Below are 23,091 nucleotides of genomic sequence, written 5' to 3' on the forward strand. Positions count from 1 at the left end.
AGGTATGCATTTAAAAACCATAACACCTATATGATCCCACCCCTCCTCCTATCAGCGAGGTACTGCCAGTTGAATTTAAGACTACGACAGAAAACCCTCGAAATGCAAACAGAAGAAAATGTCCAGACTATGCATGCTGTACAAAATTAGTTACAGGGCGCAACAGCTAGTATTAGTTTGCCAGCACCAAAACAATAAATAGTCATGGCTGCAAGTACCAACCCATGATTGAAGTGTTAAAAATCGTCTTTTCCAAGAACAATCATAGATAGAGCGGAGCCCGGTGTCTCTTAGCACAGTACAGGGATTTTCTCCAGATACCTGTAGATATCCCCTAGACAGTGATGTGCGGAGGCGGTTGTCATGCCAGCTATACAGATACAGATAAAGAACAAACAAAATAGGTGGTTATAACACGTATCCACTTGTCATGTCCGTTTTTGTCCTATCAAGGGATAAAGACAATTCTTCACCAGCTTACCAGCAAAATATATGGAGTTTAAATTGCATAGCAACAGTTTCACCAGCGGCCATTCAATTTGAAAAGAATTCTGAATGGTAAATCTTGCGGCATGGCTGATCCTAAAATTGAATTTTCCATGCGGAGGCGTCTGCTTCCAGTCACGCCGCGGGCTATCTGTCAGATAGATGTAAGCATCGTTGATAACGAGTCACTGATGAAGAAGATGGAACTGCGCATGCGTCGTACGATGAAAATGACACATGCTGAATGGATAGGTCCGCCATGTTCATCAAAGTATTGAAATTCATGACAATATAAGTGCATGTTTACAGATGTCACCGCATCTTTCATATGCATTTAGCGACGTGTGAACAAACCATATGTCAAGAAAAGGGTAGAGGTCTCAGATGAGGGTCTTCCGAAATTGATGACTTTTCCAGCGTAAGGAATTGAAAGGCACAGGGGGCGAGATAAGTTGTGACTGATATGCACAGAGTTTAGGGTAAAAGCCTTCAGGGAAGAATGAAGGATAAGACATCTCGACCTTAAACCTTGAACTGGTAAGAGATAGATGAGTTGGCGGACGTTGTAATATCGATAGGCTTGTAACGAGCTTGTAAATTGAAAAGAATGTTGTTCACAACGCTCAACTACTATTCGTCTTTTTTGTACCAAGTTTCAACAGTAGTTGTAGATTTTTTTTGGGGGGGGGGATCTTTAGGATTACGTTGGATCACCTATATCAAGGATTTTCTACTGGCCATGGTAGATGATGGAAGACCCCATGCTAAGAGATGGATGACCTTCAAGATTCCTTGCAGGAGAATGAATTCCCGGATGGCTACAAGAGGAGGTGAACTGAAGGTCATTGGAGAGGGGCAGATACTGGAGAACACTTACCAACCTAGATCCCCAAAGAAGCCTTCCATCACAAATGCGCATTTCTTACATCACAAATGCGCATTCCGAGTGGTTGGCCACTCGCCTTTCCGACGTTTTAGCTAGCTGTTTGATGGAAAGCGGTGAAATACCAGGCCGCACAAGTTGCACGTAATTCAGACGCTTGAACTTCTGATTGCATATGCCAGTAGAAGATATTCTATCCTCCATGATACTCATTTCGGATCTGAAGTTTGACTCCACTCTTCAAAGAAACTTCAGCCCTATCTCATCAAGAACTGTGACAATCGACACCGTCAGCTTTTGAACTCTTGAACGTTTTAGCTAGCTGTTTGATGGAAAGCGGTGAAATACCATGCCGCACAATTTGCACGTAATTTTGACGCTTGGACTTCTGTTTGCATTCGCCAGTAGAAGATATCCTATCCTCTATGATACTCATTTCGGAACTGTAGTTTGACTCCACTCTTCAAAGAAACTCATTAGGAAATGTGACAATCGACACCGTCGGCTTTTGAACTCTTGAACGTAGATTTACTCATCAGGATGGCGAGGAGCGGAGCTTTAGGAGCGGACGGTAGCTAATAAGGCTGGACTCGAGGCTAGAAAGATGCACCAACACGTAATATTTCATAGAAGAATGTCTGGAGAGATACTTTGAGACAATGGCACATAAAAATGGCTAAACATAATATTGACTTCTGATGATCCTTGAATCTCTAGTCTGCTGTGGATTAGAATGATTGATGTTGAACCTGAAATATGTGACTTTGAACCGACATAAATAGCTGTTTGCCACAGGGGCTGAGAAAAAACCCAAGAAGATGTATTATAAAGATCTTGATTCACCCAAGGGCAGGACATACCTTGCCCTAAGGTATGTTACGCCCGGAAGATGCATTTTCTTAATCTTTAGGCAGTCCCAGCTGAAATGTGTTAGCACTTGGTTTATCACCCTGAGCACAAAACTACGTGATGAGCATACTTGCATCTACCCAGCATAGAAGCAAGTACTACTAAGTGTCCTGAGAACAGACCTCAAAAACAAAGGAATGGGAAACCTAAAAACTGCAAAGAAACTCAGAGAGCTACGGCAGCTCGTAGGAAAAAAGACACAGTGGAAAGAATTGAAGAAAGACTGAATGCAGCCAGAGGTTGTTCCCACAACTACCTGAGCTGCAGAACACAGTGGATCATCATCATCACAGCAAACTAACGCCAACAAAGCGTCTATTACAACTAAAAGTAAGATGTAATGTTTGTTATAGCCATGCCTTGTTCAAGTGGAAACAAAGTCTCTCGCCGTTCGGTACGTAGTCTACCGAGGCTGAATTGAAGAGCGGTAAGATTACAACTGTATGTATCAAATAGCATATAGCCAATTATGAGGGTGAGCGAACGGAAATATTATATGATTATCCCACTCCGGCAGAGAACAAAGTGTTATACAATATTGTGTAAAGACTTCAAAGTTGGTAAAGGTAAACTTCAACCGATATGTATTGTAGAGTTAGTCACACCCCCCCCCCCCCCCAATAAAAAGCGAAGTGAAATGTGACTAGTTACATCAGTGTTTTCCTAAGCTGGGAAATATTTCTGGAGAAAGTCACTTTGGTCGAAGATGACAATAGAAATATTCCCCATTAACGTAATCATTGCTTGATAATTCCATATGTTGGAGCCCAGGTGCTCGTCTCCACTGCAAATTATCTATTATGAACTCTAAAAACCTTTATTACAAAACGCCTATGGCCTAGACGACAATTTCAGAGAATAACAGTTAAAGATTATTGCGTTATATTAACCTTCACAGAATATCACATCTCTTGTAAAGACGTCAAAGAACATAACTACATTGAAAACTTGCAGAAAAAGCTGACAGCCCTACAAGTTCAAGGCAATTCAAGAACATACTGTAACGCATGCATGCAGTAACAATACATAACATAAAGAGTACACAAGCGTTAGTCATGTTTTATCCCGTGTTTAAGAATCCAAAAGGCTTGGGAGTTATCAAAGGCATCGCTGCGTTTTCGTGTAAGTAGGCAATATATTGAATTTTGTACTTGACGACAGCAATGGCTGTCCTACCAACGACACCTTGCGGTGTGACTGGGTTTTGCACAAAAGAAAACAGAGCCCTGGCGCTACAGAAGAGAAGGTAAAATGTTGTGCATTATCCCCCCCCCCCCATTTGCCCAGTGTACGAGGAGTTTGTTTTTCCTGGACGCTATCTGTAGTGTGACTTGAAGAATGAGATACCCCGCTGATGACAGCCCTGTAATTCAAAGGCACCTCGGCAGGGGGGTGTCTTTTGTTTACGTTGCCAGTACAAAACGAATAGCCAAACTTTAACGATGAAAAATAAGCAACGGAAAGAAAACTTACCTGCGATGGCTCCTGTAGCCTACTGCAGTTGAATCATCTCAATGGTGCAAGTACTACGCCGTGTTGAGCTTGTTCGCTATGAACATGATGTGGCTGTCACTTACGGTGTTTTGAAGAGGGAGGGGGGGTAGCTATAGCTAGACTTCGTCCTTGTTTTTTTTTTTTTTTGGTCAATCTTTCTACATCAAAAGTAACACAAATGCGCTGCTTTCTTGGTTTTGACATTGACATAAGATTATGCCGAGCATGTTTTGCAATCGATTCACTTCGGATGGCAACGAATATTAAACTGTTTAGGCTGTTAAACTTGAGACAAGATTCGGGGGCACCAAAAATCACACCCGTCACCCGCGAGCGCCACCTACCGTCGCCACCGCAAACTTGCTGGTGGATGCAACTATTTTTATCTAATTGTTTTGTACCTCAACAAACTGGAAAGAGCTAAAAAGAACTAGCCATAGATAAGATGTATCTCAGCTCTTTGTACATACAATAAGTCAAGACGCGAAAACAAGATATTCACCTATTCTTAGTTGTGCAAATCTGTTTGACAGTTTACTCGTAATAAATTTCTAACCAGGCCCCGTAAAATATTCCTTCTCCACATCCCCACCTAGCAACACTGCTGAGAACTGCAGAATATGGTTATAAACGAAAACTGAAAACGTAAGCAACATGATCAGAGTGAGGAAAGTCGTGTAAAGTGCCTTTCCCAAGGGCACAACATCGAGGCATATCGGGGTTTCGAACCCGGGACCGCTCGGTTCTGGGCGAAACACCCTACCGATTTTCTCCACACGATGCCACAAAGAATACATTCGGCCACGTTCACAAAATATTACACTAAGGCCACAGCAAGTAGTTTTTATGGATGACATCAGCGCACTCATTAATTTTCGCCTGATTTTGAAATAAAAAAACAAGAAATTTCATTGCCCTCCGACGGTGGTCAACATGCCAAAAATTGGCAAATATGTCGTAAACGTTGACAGTCTAAGGTGTTTCATTGCATATGAACACCCATTGTAGTTCCTGCCCATGATGGTATGACAAGCTGTTTTCTGCGTTTGTTCTAGTTAATTGAGCTGTATACACATCTTCAAGAACAGTTTAATGTTGACAGTCTAAGGTTTTTCATTGCATATGAATACCCAGTGTAGTTTATGCCCATGATGGTATAATAACAAGCTGTTTTCTGCATTTGTTCTAGCAAGGACATTATATAAATAATGAGGGGGGGTCTAGTTAATTGAGCTGTATACACAAGGTGTTTCATCGCATATGAATTCCCAGTGTAGTTGCTTCAGATGATGGTACAACAAGGTCATTTCTGCATTTGTTGTAGTTAGTCTATTGAGATGTATACACATCTACGATGACATGTTTACATTAAATCAAGGAAGTTTTATATTATATGTGAAACCTCATTGGTTGAATACAGGAATAAAAGACCTGTTGGTAATGATATCATATTTCGTCGCCTCAATTCTTGTTTAACAAGACTTATGATCTCAAAATTTGAAAATATTGGAATCTTGTTTTTTTTCGCCCTAACTCATTAATTTTAGAGTCTGTGGAGGATGTCATCCATAAAATTTACTTGCTGTGGCCTAATGCACTTTTCCCATGTCATGGAAAAGGACGTTGCTTTTAACCTACAACAAAGTTTCCTAGCAAATGGTGATAGTATGCCACGCCTCAACCATTGCGTCATGAGTTTTGACCCAATGAGAAGCCAGTCTTCCACGCTCAGTCTCGCAAGACGACGAACACGACCAAGGGTGGAAGCGATTGTCGTTGAGAGGGTCCACTCTTAGTTTTTCTAAACAAAGTCCCAAGAACACGTCTTCGAGGGGTAAGTAGTTTAAAGTCAGCGACACCTCATAGATCAGGCCCGTGATGCCATTAGAAATGACGTAAGCGAATCCAGCAGGGTATTTCGGGAACGTCGGCCTGGGATAGTCATCCCTACTTACGTACCAGCGATGTCCTAAGCTTCTATGCGGCATCGCGACGCTATGAACACGCCCTGTCACGAATCTCTTTGTCATCGTTGAATTTAACTCTCGTAGACGTCTTACTAAGCAATAGATATTCACCAAAGTATCATCGTCTGCTTTTAGAACGAACTTTGCATAGGGGCAGAATTCTGAGGCCCACTTAAGACACATAACTGTCTTAACAGTCAAATTGTTATACGAATCGATGAAATCTTCTTGGATGATGTCCTTGTAGACATCATTTTCGCGTTCCAGGCCCTGTTGTATCAAAGCGTTGTCTGGTTTCCCCACCGCGAAGAGTGTTTTAATGACAGTCCCCGGTACGTTGCTCTCATTGCCCCACGTGTGTCTGATGGCGTATCTCAACCCGTGGTTCTCCGGTCCAGACGTGACGATGACAAGGAGAAACACGTCGCTACCTTTGCATTCATCAGGATTGTTGATGATGAACGTGTAAGGGTGTGGATTGATGACCTCGAGCTCTAGAATGAGAGAAAGAGAGATGCATACATACAAACATGCATACATACATACATACATACATACATACATACATACATACATACATACAAACATACATACATGCATACATACATACATACATACATACAAACATACATACATGCATACATACATACAAACATACATACATACATACATACATACAAACATACATACATACATACATACATACATACAAACATACATACATACATACGTACACAGATACATTGATTGGATAGATAGATAGATAGATACATACATACATACATACATTACATACATACAAACACCGATACATAGATCACATATATATATATATATTTATAGAGAGAGAGAGAGAGAGAGAGATTATTTGATAGATAGATAGATAGATACTATTTGATAGATAGATAAATAAATAGCTATAGATTCTATTTGATAGATAAATACTATTTGATAGATATACAGAGGGATACTATTTGATAGATATTAGATAGATGGATACTATTTGATAGATAAATACTATTTGATAGATAAATAGGTACTATTTGACAGATAGATAGATACAAACATACATACATACATAGTACATACATACATACATACATACATACATGCATGCATACATACATACATACATACATACATACAAACATACATACATACCTACATACCTCCAGATGTGCTCCTACGCGAGTCGTGTAAATGCAGAATGCGATGCAAACTTTGTTGTAACCAATTGATGCAAATGAGTCCTGCGATGATGACCAGAATCTTCAAAGTAAGCCTGACATTTGTGCGCAGCATGTTCAGTCCCGGCTCTTCTACGGTCTGAAACATAAGAAGAGTGTAATAAAGGGTGTTTGTGCAAACGTGGCGGTGGCGTAAGTGCTGTCCGCCGTACAGGCAACCCACTGGGCAGTTGGGCTGATAAGCCATGTGCCCAACCTGCCATCTGGCCTTGTATTCTTTGAAAGTTCACAGTTTTTAGACATGTTTGTATGGTGCAATGATGTTGTACATAACGTTACTTCCTGAACACTGTTTATTCATCTTACTATGCAAACAAATGGTAGGAAAATCGACTTTCGGTATTGACCCAATGTAGACTGGTTTATTTCCACACACATGCACACAAAAACTGTTGGTAGCCCGAAGGGCTAAATTGTACAGCTCTGTCATTACATCACATCGTCACACATTGTTATAAAGAATCACACTTGGATATACAGAATTCTAAAAGCATGAATAAAAACATATGAATTGATATAACCAACATTTTTTTCATCTGAAGATAGATCTTAATTTTTACGCAAACCCATAATATTCCACTGGTTTGAGGTCAGGTGATATAGATAACAAATAACATACAATCAATATAACATTAAGATAGACTTTAAGCTCGGAATTGGAGAGGCTAGAGACAAGTAAAATTTGTGTTAGATTAGGCTGTCTGTATGGCTAAAGCCTATAGTTAACTGGGCTAAGTGGAAAACAAGTACTAGTGGGAAGTGCCTGGGCTAGAGACACCACCAGTCTTACAAAGTGTGGCTTTAAACATACCGGGCATTATGCTTCGGTCACATTTCAAAGCCGGGGCCCGGCCGGGCTGTTTGAGAAAACAAAGAATAAAAGACGCATATCAAAGATATACATAACGTATTGTAAGGAATAATTTTTCAAAAGTTTTGTGTGTTTTGTTGTCTTTTATGTCATAGTTTTCGTTCCCACAAGCTGCCCGGCCGGGCCCCGGGTTGGAAATGTGACCCTAGCATTAGCAGGAACGGTTGTATCATTAAGTAACCAAGCAAGACTTTTATACGCCTTAAAACTACAATCTAATATCATACAGTACCAATCAATCAAATTGCTACTCACCCTTTGATACATGTGAACAACAAGTAGCTATTCAGTAGGGGTGGGCACAAAACGAGACGTGCTGATCAAAGTCTAGAAGTTCAAATGGCTCTTTGTACCTGTCGGTTGACCTCACAGAGTTGAATGCGTGCAGGCGGCGTGGGTTAACGCCGTTTAGAGACAGGTTCAGAACAGGCTGCCTTGTCCATTGTGACGTCAATACAGGCATAGTCAAAGTTTAATCTAATACCTCATGTCCAGAATCAAGAGCTGTACGTATATGACGTTCAATAACATCAGAAGGGTTTATATTTGGTATAGAGGTTTATGTTAATGGAATGATACTATTCTTGTTACAGATAGTAAGAAAATGTTGCATTCTGGTGTCATCAACACTTCCTCATAGCCTCCTTCCCAGACTTCCTAGAACGGCGGCGTATATATTTGGGGAAGGGGGGTGACTCGATCAAGATCTTACACGGGCCAAGGTTCTCTAATGCCGGCAAGGAATTTCGCTGCCGAGGGAGTTATGAAACCGAAGAACGACCGCCTTTCTAGAAACTCCCTTGCCGGCATTAGAGAACCTTGGCCCGTGTAAGAACTTGATCGCGTCACCCCCCCCTCCCCCAAATATATTCGCCGCCGTTCTAGGAAGTTTGCGAAGGAGGCTAACTTCCTCATACCTTCATTCTGGTGTCGTCAACACTTCCTGAGCAAGGCGGTTGCTGGCATTGTGACCGGTATTTAGATGCACTTCCTTCAGTCCTTCTGTCCTTCTTTTTCGTCCAAACTGCAGACAGGCTGAGCCTCGCCAGAGGGCGCTTCATGCACGGCCAGACGATCGCATGCATATGTCGCCATTGCTAATGGCTGACAATAGTGGTAAATGTGTATGTGCAGACTGCTGATAATCCGATTTCTATTGGCAATCTAATCAGCATCCAAGAAGGTTTGATTTTTACTTCGACTGATAAAACACATAGGACAATAGTGTAGCTATTATTTAGCAAAGGATAGGGCGGCAAAAATTGTGACGGTTTTCATGCAATATATACATATGTGACGATCGATGGGGAGGGCAAGAAGTAACGAAGTCTATACAGGGTATAACAAGTACAAACACCATTTCATCCTCACCATTATATAATGGTGGTTGTGTGGCCTGCTTTTTTAAAAAGCATGTCTGTCCAATGTGTATTCCTGAAGACTTAATCGGTCTCTGGGCAAAATAAATCCCTTTTCCCTGAAATTCCAACACTTAAAGGGGTTGTCTTTATTTCTATCGTCGGGAAGTCTTGGCCATGCAAAACAATTACATGTATTTTTGTTCCATATAAATTAAGACAGCAGATCTTTAAGGAAGAATTCTTAATCAGGATTTTGAATTATTTTCTGATACATACTCAAAGCCTGAATTCAAGCCTAGACCCCTGTCCGGTGCATGCTTTGTTAGGTTGCCAAGCAGATCCAGGGGCACTTACCTTTAAAGTGCCTGGCTTCTTGACATTACACTATGTTGCAAAGGATTACACCAGATTTGGAAGAGACTTTGGGCTAGAGAACCCCAAGTATTACAATATAGGAGCTTTCAGTCCACATACGTCAAAGGTGCCAAGAGAAACATCACGGGTGATGCTGCAATTTCTTGGTAAGGATTAAGAGTGGCTTACTAGGATTTTATTGTACGGGTAAGAGCGTTGTTCCACCAATGTAACTTGTCAGATCCCCAGCTTTTATTACCACAGCAGTTGTATATGTTAACCGTCAGCATGCCTCACGCATGACTGGTGTGACAATAAGCCGTAAGAGATTATGGTTTTGATCTATGTTTCACGCACATATTAAGCAAAGGAAGATACAGCATATACAAGAACAAAGAGTACCGTAAGTGTTATAGGCATCAGTGTATACGTTTGGGACCGCAAAGTGATGTCATCTCCTGTGATTGTACATATGTAAATATTTTGCGCTTGTGAAGGCATCTCATTATGTATAAGCAGCAACACCTGTGCTGCATTTCTATGTGAACCAGCCAGAATTGCATTGAGGAAGGTTACAGATGGTCACCGAAACGTCGGTGGAATAAATCTCTTGGTTGTGTAAAAAGAGTCTTTTTATTCAGTGTATACGTATTGGCTCAGTGGCGAAGTAGTAGTTTTCTGACAATCTTGTTTTCAAAGATCAAAAGGGGTCAGTATCCTGAAAAGGGGTGCACTAGTTTGCATTTTGTAGGTCGACACCGTCTGTTTGCCTGGCATCAGGTTCCCGACGTCACATGTCACACCACTCTGTCGTAAAGACTAACATCGCTAGGTGCCGCGTATATTGCGTTGCAAGACTGAATTCGCCATTCTTGATTTCCCGACTCAAACGTTTTTATACCTAGATTGAAGTACACATTCTAAGAGCTTGTTCAGGGGTGCTAAAGAATTCATACGAATTTTACGGAATTCATATGAGATTTACGGAATCCATACGATCCATTACGAGAAACATACTAATTTTATGGAATACGTACGATCCATTACTAAAGAAACATACGATCCTTACTAATTTGTTGGCCATCGCGATAGCACCCAATCTAGCTTTGTTTGGTTTTTCTAGTTGGTCTAAGCCTACATAAGTGCAGCTTGAGATTTTTTGGAGTTTATCAGGATGGTATACGCCATTATTAAGCTCTTAAGAGCCAAGATATCGTACGAAGATCTGGTAAACCCCAGTCCGCCATATTGAATTTGGCGGTCACTTCACGTGACTCATCAAAAGTATTGATCGTATGTTTCCTAGTAATTGATCGTATGAATTCCGTAAAATTCGTATGTTTCCTAGTAATGGATCGTACGTATTCCGTAAAATTCGTATGAATTCCGTAAAATTCGTATGAATATTTTGGCACCCCTGTTATTGCCAACGAAGACGGTGTAGAAAGGACGGACCGGTGGTTGTCTTTTTCGGATATGAGATCTCCTGTGTGTGTAGGTTCTTCCCAAACAATATCCCTGCGGGTCTGCAACATTAGTTTTATTCTCCTTGAGACATGAACTCCAGGCGCCATCCATCCATGCATGAACTAATATCATCAATGATGATTTCAGATTCAAACTCTCCACAGAGACCTAGGGCGTTGAAGGGAAGGACACTCGTCCACATCTAATCCAATTCGCTAACTTTTTAACCTCATTCTTATCCAATGCCAACATCCACTATGAAATCAATTTACTATAATAATGCTGCTACTGCAGTAGTCAACAAGGACTGTAACACTTGAGCCGTATACACTGTCTAGAAGGTAAGTCCACGGCAGCCTTGTCAATAGATCTTTATTGTAGATATTTATGCGATTTGTCTGAAGAAAATGTTGACTACCGAGCTTGACGTATAGGGGTCGTTAAGTTGCGGAAAGAGTGAACACACGTCACGTTTACGCTGCGTTTAAACATGCTTAACTACCAGTTTTCGTGTCGTGAATGTGTCTTTGAAAAAGGGAATACTACGTTCGCGCAAGGAGGATTCTAAACCTCCTTAGAATTCCACTGGGGCTGGAATTTCATTCATTACCCAGTGGTTCACCTTTTGTTCAACCCAGACTCTGCACACAAAGCCCTGGCTGGCACGGTAGGCTGTCGCGAAAAGCAATTTCCTTTCTGACATTCTGTTTCGTCCTTGCAAGATACTTGCCATTTGAAATGAGATCATGTCCTCTCAGTATAGACTATAGCTTCCAAAACCTGTGTTTTGCCCTCAAGTAAAAAAAAAATATACATTTCTCGTGCAGGTACCAGAGTACCTAGGCAGGCATTTCATTTTATTTCAATAGCGCAGTTTTTTTTATTTATTTAGTTATGCAGTTACAAAACAATTTACATTTAAGTCAACGGACAATGTGAAACACAAATAATAATATTCAGTTCATTGCCTTGCAGGAAATTCGCACCTCTGCGTTAATCGCCCTAATCGTTTTTTAATTTCGCTTTGACAAGGCGAAATACCGCAGGCTCTAGGCGGCTATTAGTTACAGGGTTGGCTGATGGTTACGGGCTGGCTGCAAAACATATTATTTTGCCCCCCAAAAAAGCCGCGTCAGAGCCTGCAACGGAGGCTATATATTTTACTCAAAAGTCAAGTCACCAGACGAGTGCACTCGATAGAAAACACCAGTTGGTCATTATGGTTCTTAATCAAATCTACCTGCCAAGGTCCTTCAGTGGGTTTGGATGAACAGGCTACATTTCTAAAATAACAGAACCATCGGCCTACCCTGCAAGTATTCTCAATTTCGCATCATCTGCTGCTGGTTTTATAGAGAAAGCAAGATTGAGGGCAGTTTCATTCAACATTTCTTGAAAAGAAGATACCTGCCCGCATGGTTTTGTACTTCATCGCCAGTAGCAATTCTGACACTGGGAAAGCATACTGGTGATAACAATAATTGGTTCCATATTTTCCCTCGGCTGCCCTTTCTTGTGTAATTTGTATCCATGAGTTTAATCCAGCGCTCAGGAAAGGGAAGGACACTAATGAGCGACTACTGATGCCTCTAAGCAAAGTCATTAACGTTGTTTTGATGTACAGCTTGTTGTGCTTGATGACATTTAAGATGAAAGCATGACGCCCACCTCTCTAATGTTCGTCTCTACAAAGCACTTTACAAACTAGTCTCCAAGCAGACCTACGGGTTGGCAAAGACCGTATCCAACAGGCAGAAGGAGTTTTTATAGCTAACCCAAGTCTCATAGCCAACGTGCAGGGCGGCGCCAGGTCGGACGGTCTAGTCTCCAACTGAGACCCAACGGCTGCAAAAACCGTATCCAACTTGCAGAATGAGTTTTTATAGCAATATCTAGAGTATAATTTACTTCATGGCGTGTTTTGTTTCGCAAAAGAAAGGTTTAGCTTATAAGGTTTAACTTCGACGGCACGTGCCAGTGTTGGATTGAACCTGAAAAACATTCCCTACGAATGTTTTTGTGTTTTTGTAAGAATGGTTCTGATGATGCCTCAAACATCACCAATGGGTGACTGGGTGACATGGGTGAAGGAAACACTGTATTATTGCGAGAACTTACAAGGCGTGAACCTCCCACTGGGACGTGCGCGGGTGACTGGGCTTGTCCCAGAAATCGGTCATAAAAAGATTAGTACCCCGGACATTCGTACGGCTGTTAGCATTACAACGAGGAGGGGCAGCGGCACCTTTATTGAATAGAAATGCTCCGCCCTGTTAGAGTTGTGGCAGACCTTGGGTTGGCTATGAGACTTGGGTTGGCTATAAAAACTCCTTCTGCCTGTTGGATACGGTTTTGCCAACCCGCAGGTCTGCTTGGAGACTAGGTTTTGGTATGTCTGATAACGTCAGCATTTTGTTCTGGCAACAGACACTCTATCCATCTGAATAAAAATACTCTTTTTACACAACGAGGAGCTTTATTCCACCGACGTTTAAGTGACCATCTGTCACCTTCTTCAAGGCAATTCTGACTGGTTCACATAGTAATGCAGCACAGGTGTTGTCAGAATTGACTTGAAAAAGGTGACAGATGGTCACCGAAACGTCGGTGGAATAAATCTCTTGGTTGTGTAAAAAGAGTCTTTTTATTCAGTGACTTGCCAACCTGGTGAAACTATTCACGGCCTCTCTCCATCTTTCTCCATTTTGTATGGCCCGCATGTCACTATTGTTACATTGCAAGAAAGATCAATATCTGCTTGCTTCAAGTAGTTCTTGATACTTGTTGATTGCAATGCAAGTTAAAGGTAGGTATATATCGATAAAAAAAATCTCCTTACTCTTTCAGCATATTGTTGCCACTTACGTGCTCGTCCCATGACTGGAAGGGTTCTACTCATATAGGTATCTAATATTACATCTATGTGACAGACGTATTATTTCACACGGAGGGAGTGAATGATATTTATTGCTTGTCTGTATATCTAGATATCTGTGTGTCTAGTATTGAAATACATGTACCATACTTACCAAATTTCGTTACGTGGACCTAACATGACAGTCATTCTAGTTAAACAGTCGATATGGGGTGTGTTTTCCTATAATAAAACATAATTGTGACATATTTTTATTTGATTCATTTGAACAAATTAAAATCAGTTTGTAGTACATAATTGAAAAGAATAGAACAAAAATACACGTGCTGGGGGAAGAAAAAAGCCATGGTGGCTTATACAAGGTCTTCCCCCATCTAGATTAACAAAAAAATAACATAAATCTAACAATTCATGACAGAATTATGGTAGTAAGTGATAGCAATAACAATATGACAACAAATCAGACAATAACTAGACTGGCCGTCATTTGCTTTAAGAGCAAATTCAGGATGTTTCGCCCATACTCGTCATGCAAGAAGTGGGCTGTCCCAAAATAACTCCTGGGCAAATCCAAGTTTCTGCATAATTTATGCAAATGAGGTCCTCATGAGCATAAGTTATGACCAGGTGCTTTCACCTTTCCTTATGGTACCTACATCTTAAAGATGACATCCGCAGCTGTCACGGTAAGGGAAATACAAGTTTATGCATGAATTATGCAAATGAGGTCCTCATTAGCATAATTCATGGCCAGGTGTGATCACCTTTGCTAACGGTACGTACATGTGAAATCTGACATCTGCAGCTTTTCCGGTAAGGGAATTACAAGTTTACGCATCAATCATGCAAATGAGGTCCTCATTAGCATAATTTATGGCCAGGTGTGTTCGCCTGTCCTAAAGGTACCTACATCTCAAAGATGACATCCGCAGCTTTTACGGTAAGGGACATACAACTTCATGCATCGATTATGCAAATTAGGTCCTCATTAGCATAATTTATGGCCTGGTGTGTTCGCCTTTCCTAAAGGTACCTACATCTCAAATATGACATCCGCAGCATTTACGGTAAGGGACATACAACTTTATGCATACATTATGCGAATTAGGTCCTCATTAGCATAAGTAATTGTCAGGTGTAGTCACCTTTCCTATAGGTACCTACATCTCAAATATAACATCCGTACCATGTAACATAAGGTACATATAACTTTCTGTAATACCATTAGTAGAGGTACCCCCTGACATCTGCTTGGTTTTAAGTCCCAGACAGGGGAAGTGTAGGAGGGCTTATGTTACAGTATGACCTAGTTCTTGCTGGCCCCGACAGAAAATAACCAAAAATTGCATCAAAAAATTGCAGAATAAATCATTTTGAAGTAGTGTATGCCAAAAAAAATAATGGGGTCCTTTGGGTAAATATCCAATGCACAACTAAACCAAATTTCAGGTCCTCAGGTTTCAACACCACGGCACTGGAGGCCATCATGTGCGACTTTGGTCTGAAAATGACCAAAAAACCTCCATAAAATCATTTTAAAAACTTATATCAAAAACTTTTTAAAAGGGTCTAGGGGTATACACGTACTCTACCTGCATACCAAATTTCAGCTACTTTGGTCGACGGACGACCGAGAAGAAGCGATTTGAAGATTTGACAGGAGAAGAAGGAGAAGAAGGAGAAGAAGGAGAAGGAGAAGAAGAAGAAACCTGACAAAAACAATATGTTTCGTTGGCGAAACATAACAAGAGTTCCACGACCTCATATCTCCATGAAGAATTCTATTCATACAAATGACTTACACATTTGTATAATATATGCTTGGTCATAAACACCTTTGTCCAACTTACACATGTTGCAATATTGACAGTCCTATAATTGTCCAATCAGATGAATCATGGTGTTTTTTGCATTAATTATGCAAATTAGTAATTTATTTGCATAATTGATATCTGTTGATACTCCACTTTCCATAAACTACATATGTTACATGTTTTGGAGTCTGATAAAGGAAAACACTGTAAATATAGATTTTCCTTATTAGCTATGCAAATTAAGTCCCAATTAACATACTTTGCATTTCATTGGGTATATCTCTATCTAAGCTACCTGCATACTGAATATCATGGAAATCCATCTTTCCTTTGTTCAGTTATTCTCCTTAGAAGATTTTCAGAAAAACGCCTCTGCAGTTCCAGAGCAAGCTGCTAGGGGGCCCAAACCCACACCGGTTCTTTATTACATCACAAGTAATCTGCCACATAAAAATCAAGACTACAGCACGTCCAGGTCAAAATATACAAAAATTGAAGTTCTGCTGCAGTACCAAGGTCACATACCAGGGAGCCCAAAATCGACCTTATTTTTTGGCTTCACATCACCCGCCCACATACCAAATATCATCATAATCCATCAAGAGGCTCTTGAGTTATGCTGACTAGAGTGGTCCGGAAACACAAAGAGACAAACAAACAAACAGACAGACATACAGACAGACAAACAGACACACCCAAAACAATATCTCCATTTTTCATGGAGATAATAATAGTAACCAAATGCTGACAAAATAGTAATTGGTTGCATATAGAAAGTACATATCAAATCATAGCATAACTCGATACTGAAATAATAGAGATAAAAAAAAATAAGATAAATCTAACAATTTATAACAAAATTATAGTAATAAGTGATAACAATATCACAAGAAATCAGATGATAATAATACTGCATTTAGTTTCATCTGTTCTCCGGCACCAGAACTATTTTTGTACTGAGCCACAATCATCTCTGGGTCGGAAAAGAAGTGTATAGGCAATACATCAGGGTATATGCCAAGTTGTCAAGAATCACCTAAATGTGGGCGGAGTATTCTCCATTACGATTCATCATCTTCAGAGTCTGTTGCAAGGATGTAATGCATTAGGGCTCTGCAAGTTGTATGGAATAGCTAAGAAAAAATGATCGCCTAGGTATACGATATAACGCCAATATGGCAATTATAGCTTCCTGGAGGGCAGGAAATGTGTTTCTCTTTACACTTATTCATGCAGTCATTGTTGTTCCCACAGTACCATGTAAAGAACGATTCCTACACGTCCAAGCATCACTGTAGTTGGCTGCAATTAGACCGCCCCCTAGTCCTGCACTAATTAAGTTCCATTTGACTGACGTTAATGCCTCAGGGAAAGCATACAATACTAGCTCCGCGATCAAAAATAGAACGTATTTCTGATAGATATCGTTTACTATGATGATTTAGTTACATACCAAATAGTCGGTGTGGAAACAAATGGACTGGTATCATTAGATTCTAAAGTTGTTAAAACATTCAGTAGCTAGGTGACAGTTTCTGAATGTTGCTCCATCGGTTCCACAGGATGCAGAAAGTCCACAATAAAATCAAAACTACCCTGAATACACAGGAAACTGCATATGTCAACGATGTGGCGCTACCACTAACATGTGCTCTCGTTTTTCAAAGTGTGTGGCCTTTCCCATAGCCTTTATGGCAGCCCGGAAAATAATTTCCCGAGCACTTAAGTGCATTTGACGTCTTCAACCTTTTTAAGTTTCCATTAAGATACATTTGGCCTTTATAAAAGGATGAAGTCAGGAGGAAAAAAACTTATTACGGTACCTCAGGCCGAAAAGCACCAATTTTTCATGCATGGAATTTCTATATCTCAATATACCAACAGGATGATATAGAAAATAATTCCTCCGAATAATACCTGATGTTGGCCAAGTGCCACAGAAGTTTATCCTTGAAGTTACAGAGTATAAAACTGAATTCATCTCAGAGGCTAATATGTCGCGTAAACCATATGCATAAGCCTGCAGTCAGGATATTAGTAGTTACCAGATAAATGCTATGCAACAGGGCATGCGATAAGTAAAAAAAACAGACTTGAAGATATTAGGCATGCAGAGTCCACGACATCAGGATTTTAACATACTAGGAACTAAGTCTGCCTGCAGTTCAAAGTTTCAGTCTGAGGGATGAAAACTAAAGAAACATTGGAGCTGGTGAACCTCGATAGGAAAATGTCACAGAGTTATCTCCACAAAACATTGTTGCTTGATATAATGATTACTTTGATGGCATGCTCATATATAGCGTACATTTGCCCATAGATTAATTAGAACTTGGCGCTCTTTGCAGGCGCCACAAAGAGGCGGTAATCGTTCAAGGTATGCATTTTACTGAGTCGAGATTACTAACTTATACATCTACATGTATGCCATCAAGCGAGAATTGTAATTAACACGGCCATTATCCCTTTAGATATTCTTTAAATTTGGACTTTTATGGTTGTTACCTTTATCCTACACCTTAGTAATGTCACTTCTATAGCATCTATTGGTCAATGTTGGTGTCCGCTGAAGCTAATTGATGATATACATTCATAGTCATGCTATAATATAGAAGGATAGATGATCAGTTACTGGACAGATGATCTGATCTGAAATAGTGAAAGCATGTCCATATATGGTTATCTACTCAGAACGCAGAATAGCTGATTTTGCCCCTACCAGCTCAATGAAACTTAGGCATAAGCCAACGGCAGGAAAAGGCTTCAGATTAAGATTTTGTCCGGAAGAACAAATCGATGAATTCCTCCTAAACACTTTTCGGTGAGCCTGGGATCCATCAACTCATCGATCAAGGAATCATCACCAACTGCAAATATAACCAAATAACTGTAAATGTGAGTTATATAGACAAAGACAAGACTATTCTTCTTTTAACTACCAAAAACCCACAAATTGTAGAAAAGCTAGGACATTACGTCTTCCATTGCTTACAAAAGAGAAGTCAAACCCTTCATTAGTTACAGAAAATTACGTTTGTATAATCTACTTGAGCCGCTTTGTACCCTGTTCTTTTATGTATGTTATTTGCAATTAGCATTCGGGCAGGAATTTGCAATTAACTTATTATAAAACACGTCGTCTGCTGCTTTCACCGATGTGTCTATAACGTTGTCATGATCATAATGTGTATTTCATAGGCGAGATAACCATGTTACCACAAAATCGAAAGTTTATACCAGATCACCACCCCGTCGTCGTGAATCATATCAATCTTCATTGCATTTTACCGCTTATTACCAAGGTGCGACTCATGTCAAGCTACATTGATGCCTTGATGGCGACCCTTTAACTTTCTGCGCTTGAAGTTTAAGAAAGGTCTCTAGTCTGGGCTCAGTCGTGGAAAAGTCGATATCCTCGGTAACAATCTCTTTCAGGGACGCTCAAACGATTATAGGAAGACGTGTAGCAGCTTTGAACAAGTCCTTGCACTTCTTTTTTTTTAGTTGCTTTGAAAAAGTGGGCTAATCAGATACGTTACATTTCAATTCACCTCAAAGGCTGAATTTGGCATATCAACTTTTGTCATGCACCGCATGTTCATGGCAGGTCTCCAAGAGATCTTGTCACTTTAATAGCAACGAAATGTTCCAGGTTGTAGTCTGTTTCTTACTAAATTTGTCGAATGAGAGTCCAACCATTGCCACCTACGGCAGATCCCGTATCAGCTATCTTGGATCAGCGGGTTTGCATCCTTGATGTTCTTCCTCCATTTGTTTCTGGGGCAGAGGTGATGTAAGATGAATGGCAAGGAGAGGCAAATTTCGTATTTTTGTCTCATGCGACACATTATGTGTAGTACCGTTGGTGCTCTACTGACAGGTCGTGTCATTTCGGTTAATAACATTCAGATTTTGATCTACAAGCATGGTAAGAACACGAGGCAGGTAGTTTTTTTTTCATGTGGGCGTTCGGCTGTCCTTTTTCATCTATGTGCCTCCAGCTTAATAATACGGTGCTTATTAAGTAGATCTAGATAAAAGAAAGCCGAAATGATTCATTCTCTTTCAATCGAACGTTCTTTAGATCGTGTTAACAAAAATAGCCGCTTTTCAAGAATCTCATTTGCCTGGTGTATTGCCTTGTACATTCGAACCTTGATTGTTACATTGAGAACAAATGCTGAAGATTGCCTGAATTATTGTTGAAATTGAAAGACGTTTCATCTTCACCAAGCTCTGGTATGGCTTCATAAATACGCATTTCCTGCAAAAAATAATCTAAGAATATGTTTTTACAAGCTTCTCAGATTTTGATCTACATGCATGGTAAGAACACGAGGCAGGTATTTTTCCATGTGGGCGTTCGGCGGTCTTTTTTCATCTATGTGCTTCTAGCTTCATAATACGGTGCTTATTAAATAGATTTAGATAAAAGAAAGCCGAAAAGATTCATTCTCTTTCAATCGAACGTTCTTTAGATCGTGTTAACAATAATAGCCGCTTTTCAAGAACCTTATTTGCCTGGTGTATTGCGTTGCACATTAGAACCTTGAATGTTAAATTAAGAACAAATGCTGAATATTGGATGGATTATTGTTCAAATTGAAAGACGTTTCATCTTCATGGCGTCATAAATACGCATTTCCTGCAAATAATAATCTAAGATTATGTTTTTTACACGCTTCTCTGTCCAATTTGTAACTCGAACGCACACTGCCAGGGGCTTTGATATAGTAGGAGCTTTCTGAACCTGAAGCAAATGGCATCGCAATGGAAGATATATAGCCAGATAATTACATCTGTCACAGTGTCTTTTTTTCCATAGACATAAGGTAGAATATCCATACTTGTTCTCCTATATTCTTACTGTGAACGCGTGGACCACGACCAAAGCAGCTATCACAAGCGTGTAGAGTGTATTATGTAGTGCATAACCGTGAAAAAATAAACAAGTAACTTAACATATTGTTATGGGTACGGTATAATTTCTTCGTTATTATTACTCGTTGACAACCCTCTACATATTCAGATTATTGGAAAATTAGCTCTACCCAATGTCCTCCGATTTATTCAAAATGCCTTAAAAATGTCTGGAAACAGCCAAATGATTCACCTATGAGAAGAAGTATCAGCTCATCTACTAAGAACAACGCCTGGCCTGTAACTTTTTCTCCGCCTGTTTAACGCCGTGCGAGCATACATTTAAAGTAAGGTCTACGTTATAGAATTGTGGTATGGTGACCGATTGTCGTTCTCTTGTTACTAGTCTTTCTCTTGTCCTCCTACGGTGCGCTCTATTTGAAAGACATAAAGTCGGCAAATCTTCCACGTAAGTGGCTAAATTAGTCTTCAAATCAAACATGGTAAAACTAACGTGCCGACAATTTATCAGCGTTAATTCGTGCAACGAAACACACACCGTCAAATTACATTGCTTTTATGAGTTTAATGTTTATTCTCTTCCAATGACTAGGGGCATCACAAAATGGATTACATTGGGTAGTGCACCAGGTATATAAAACTACGTTACATGAATGTTACGTTTTAGGGGTCTTATCGCGGTGTGGATGCTTCATATCACATCAGTTGTGCATTGGACGTGTTTCCAGTAGTGGTAACAAAGTTTGTCAAATGTTAGCTCAGTTCTCTGTGATATTAAACATGATGTGGTCTCTGTGATAAACATTATGTGGCCATGGTACGTACGAAGGCAGAAACACACCCGATGACTACCCGATGGCTGTAACCAACATAGCCACATTAGCCTGATGCCAATTTGCAAGTGTTTGGTATCATATGTGACGTTGTCAGAAATATTGCTTTGGGAAAACATTCTGGCGATGGGGAGACTTATTTTACAAAACTGTTCATGTTGAAAAGATCTTAAGAAACATTACATTCTTAGTCTTCATTATGTTTTTTTTTCTGAAAGGTTTGTGTTTGCCTTATATGATTGAACAGCAAACAAAATTCCATGTCAACTCAATTTTCTGTGCAACATTCGTGAGAGAGTGTCAGCTACAAATTTTGAAGGGGGTTTAAGATACTTAACAGCCGATTCGGGAAACAGACTGGCAGACGATTCTAGCGTCTACAAGCGTAACATTCTTCCCTGCAGCGGAGGGCAAATCAATTTCATACTCCTGGCCCTGGAAACTCTTAAGAGCAACAAGCTAAGATAAGAAATCTTGCGTGATGCCCTGGAGTCTCTTAACAACCAACCAGTCTCTATTGGATGAGCATGGTCGTGCAGAAGAGCAGTTTGTAATGTAAAATAAGCACAGCGGATCCGACCAGTGTTCTCGCCAGACGGGCGTTTTGGCATCTTCGGACATTTCTGTGGTGGACGCCTTTAACTGTGTTCAAGGGGCGTCCAATATTTTTTGTTAGAACGTAATAGTACCACACATCCATGAGACATGCTCAAGCTGCATAATAAAACATGCCCAATCTGTATACTTTATTATATTTTTTCGGACATAAGCTGCATAAAATGATGTGTATGGCGTGTGCATCCGCATTGCTTATGTTTGAAATTTCCCTGTGTCAAAATGCGGAAACAGCGTTTCAGAAGGTTAGAAATTCAACAATTTGTCTTCACCATTCACCATTGACTTTTTTTAGCCTTCTGTGCTCGCCACGTTGTCCTCTATCCATATCTGTTAACGTCATCTACAGTCGGGTATGCTGCATCATACACGCACCAAACTATTAGTCACTGTCCCATAACTTCTCCCTCCTACTACCATTCAGGACCTCTTTATGAATAGCAACAACGTTTAATCGTTCTTTGTGATTTTGTCATATTTGTCTTGAAAAAAATATGCCAACGGTGATTTCGTGCATAAGGTATTAGTTTTACATATTTCCATCGAGATTGAACCATTCATTCATCTTAAGGATTATTTGGCTGTTTTAAGATGCATGATGCCTCCCTGGGCAAGATAAAACTTTACTCACAAAAGGCAGTGACAAACAGATTGCCACAACAGGCGAATAAAAATGGCAGATGTCTGATCTTGTGCACTGAACCGTAAGAGAGGTCCAATGAAAGCGACATCCTCTGGGACAAGACAATTTTGCAGCTGGATTTGGGTCAATAAAAGAGGATTAATTTTACAGAGAGAATGTCCGTGTGATACATGATGTATCACCAAGATGAATACGATGGACGGAATACAACATCTTAGGAAAAGAGAGGTGAAAATTGAATAAAAATGGAATTTCTGCTGCAGTACCAAGGTCAGATACCAGGGGGCCAAAAATCGACCTTGAATTTTGGCTTCACAACACCTGCCCACATACCAAATATCATCGCAATCCATCAAGAGGTTCTTGAGTTATGCTGACTACAGTAGTCCGG

General features: G+C 40.2%; 1 protein-coding gene across 1 annotated transcript; it reads right to left on the reverse strand.

Moving 5' to 3' along the window:
• Positions 1-4,222: 4,222 nt before the first annotated feature.
• Positions 4,223-8,227, reverse strand: LOC136448536 (beta-1,3-galactosyltransferase 1-like). Its single transcript, XM_066448137.1, has 4 exons — positions 8,113-8,227; positions 6,909-7,065; positions 5,362-6,233; positions 4,223-4,594 (listed from the first exon to the last, which is right to left on the reverse strand). The coding sequence occupies exons 1-3, from the start codon at positions 8,122-8,124 to the stop codon at positions 5,422-5,424; spliced, it is 981 nt and encodes a 326-aa protein (XP_066304234.1). The 5' UTR covers positions 8,125-8,227; the 3' UTR covers positions 4,223-4,594; positions 5,362-5,421.
• Positions 8,228-23,091: the final 14,864 nt, after the last annotated feature.

Source organism: Branchiostoma lanceolatum, chromosome 14 (genome assembly GCF_035083965.1).
Source record: "Branchiostoma lanceolatum isolate klBraLanc5 chromosome 14, klBraLanc5.hap2, whole genome shotgun sequence".
Taxonomy (NCBI): domain Eukaryota; kingdom Metazoa; phylum Chordata; class Leptocardii; order Amphioxiformes; family Branchiostomatidae; genus Branchiostoma; species Branchiostoma lanceolatum.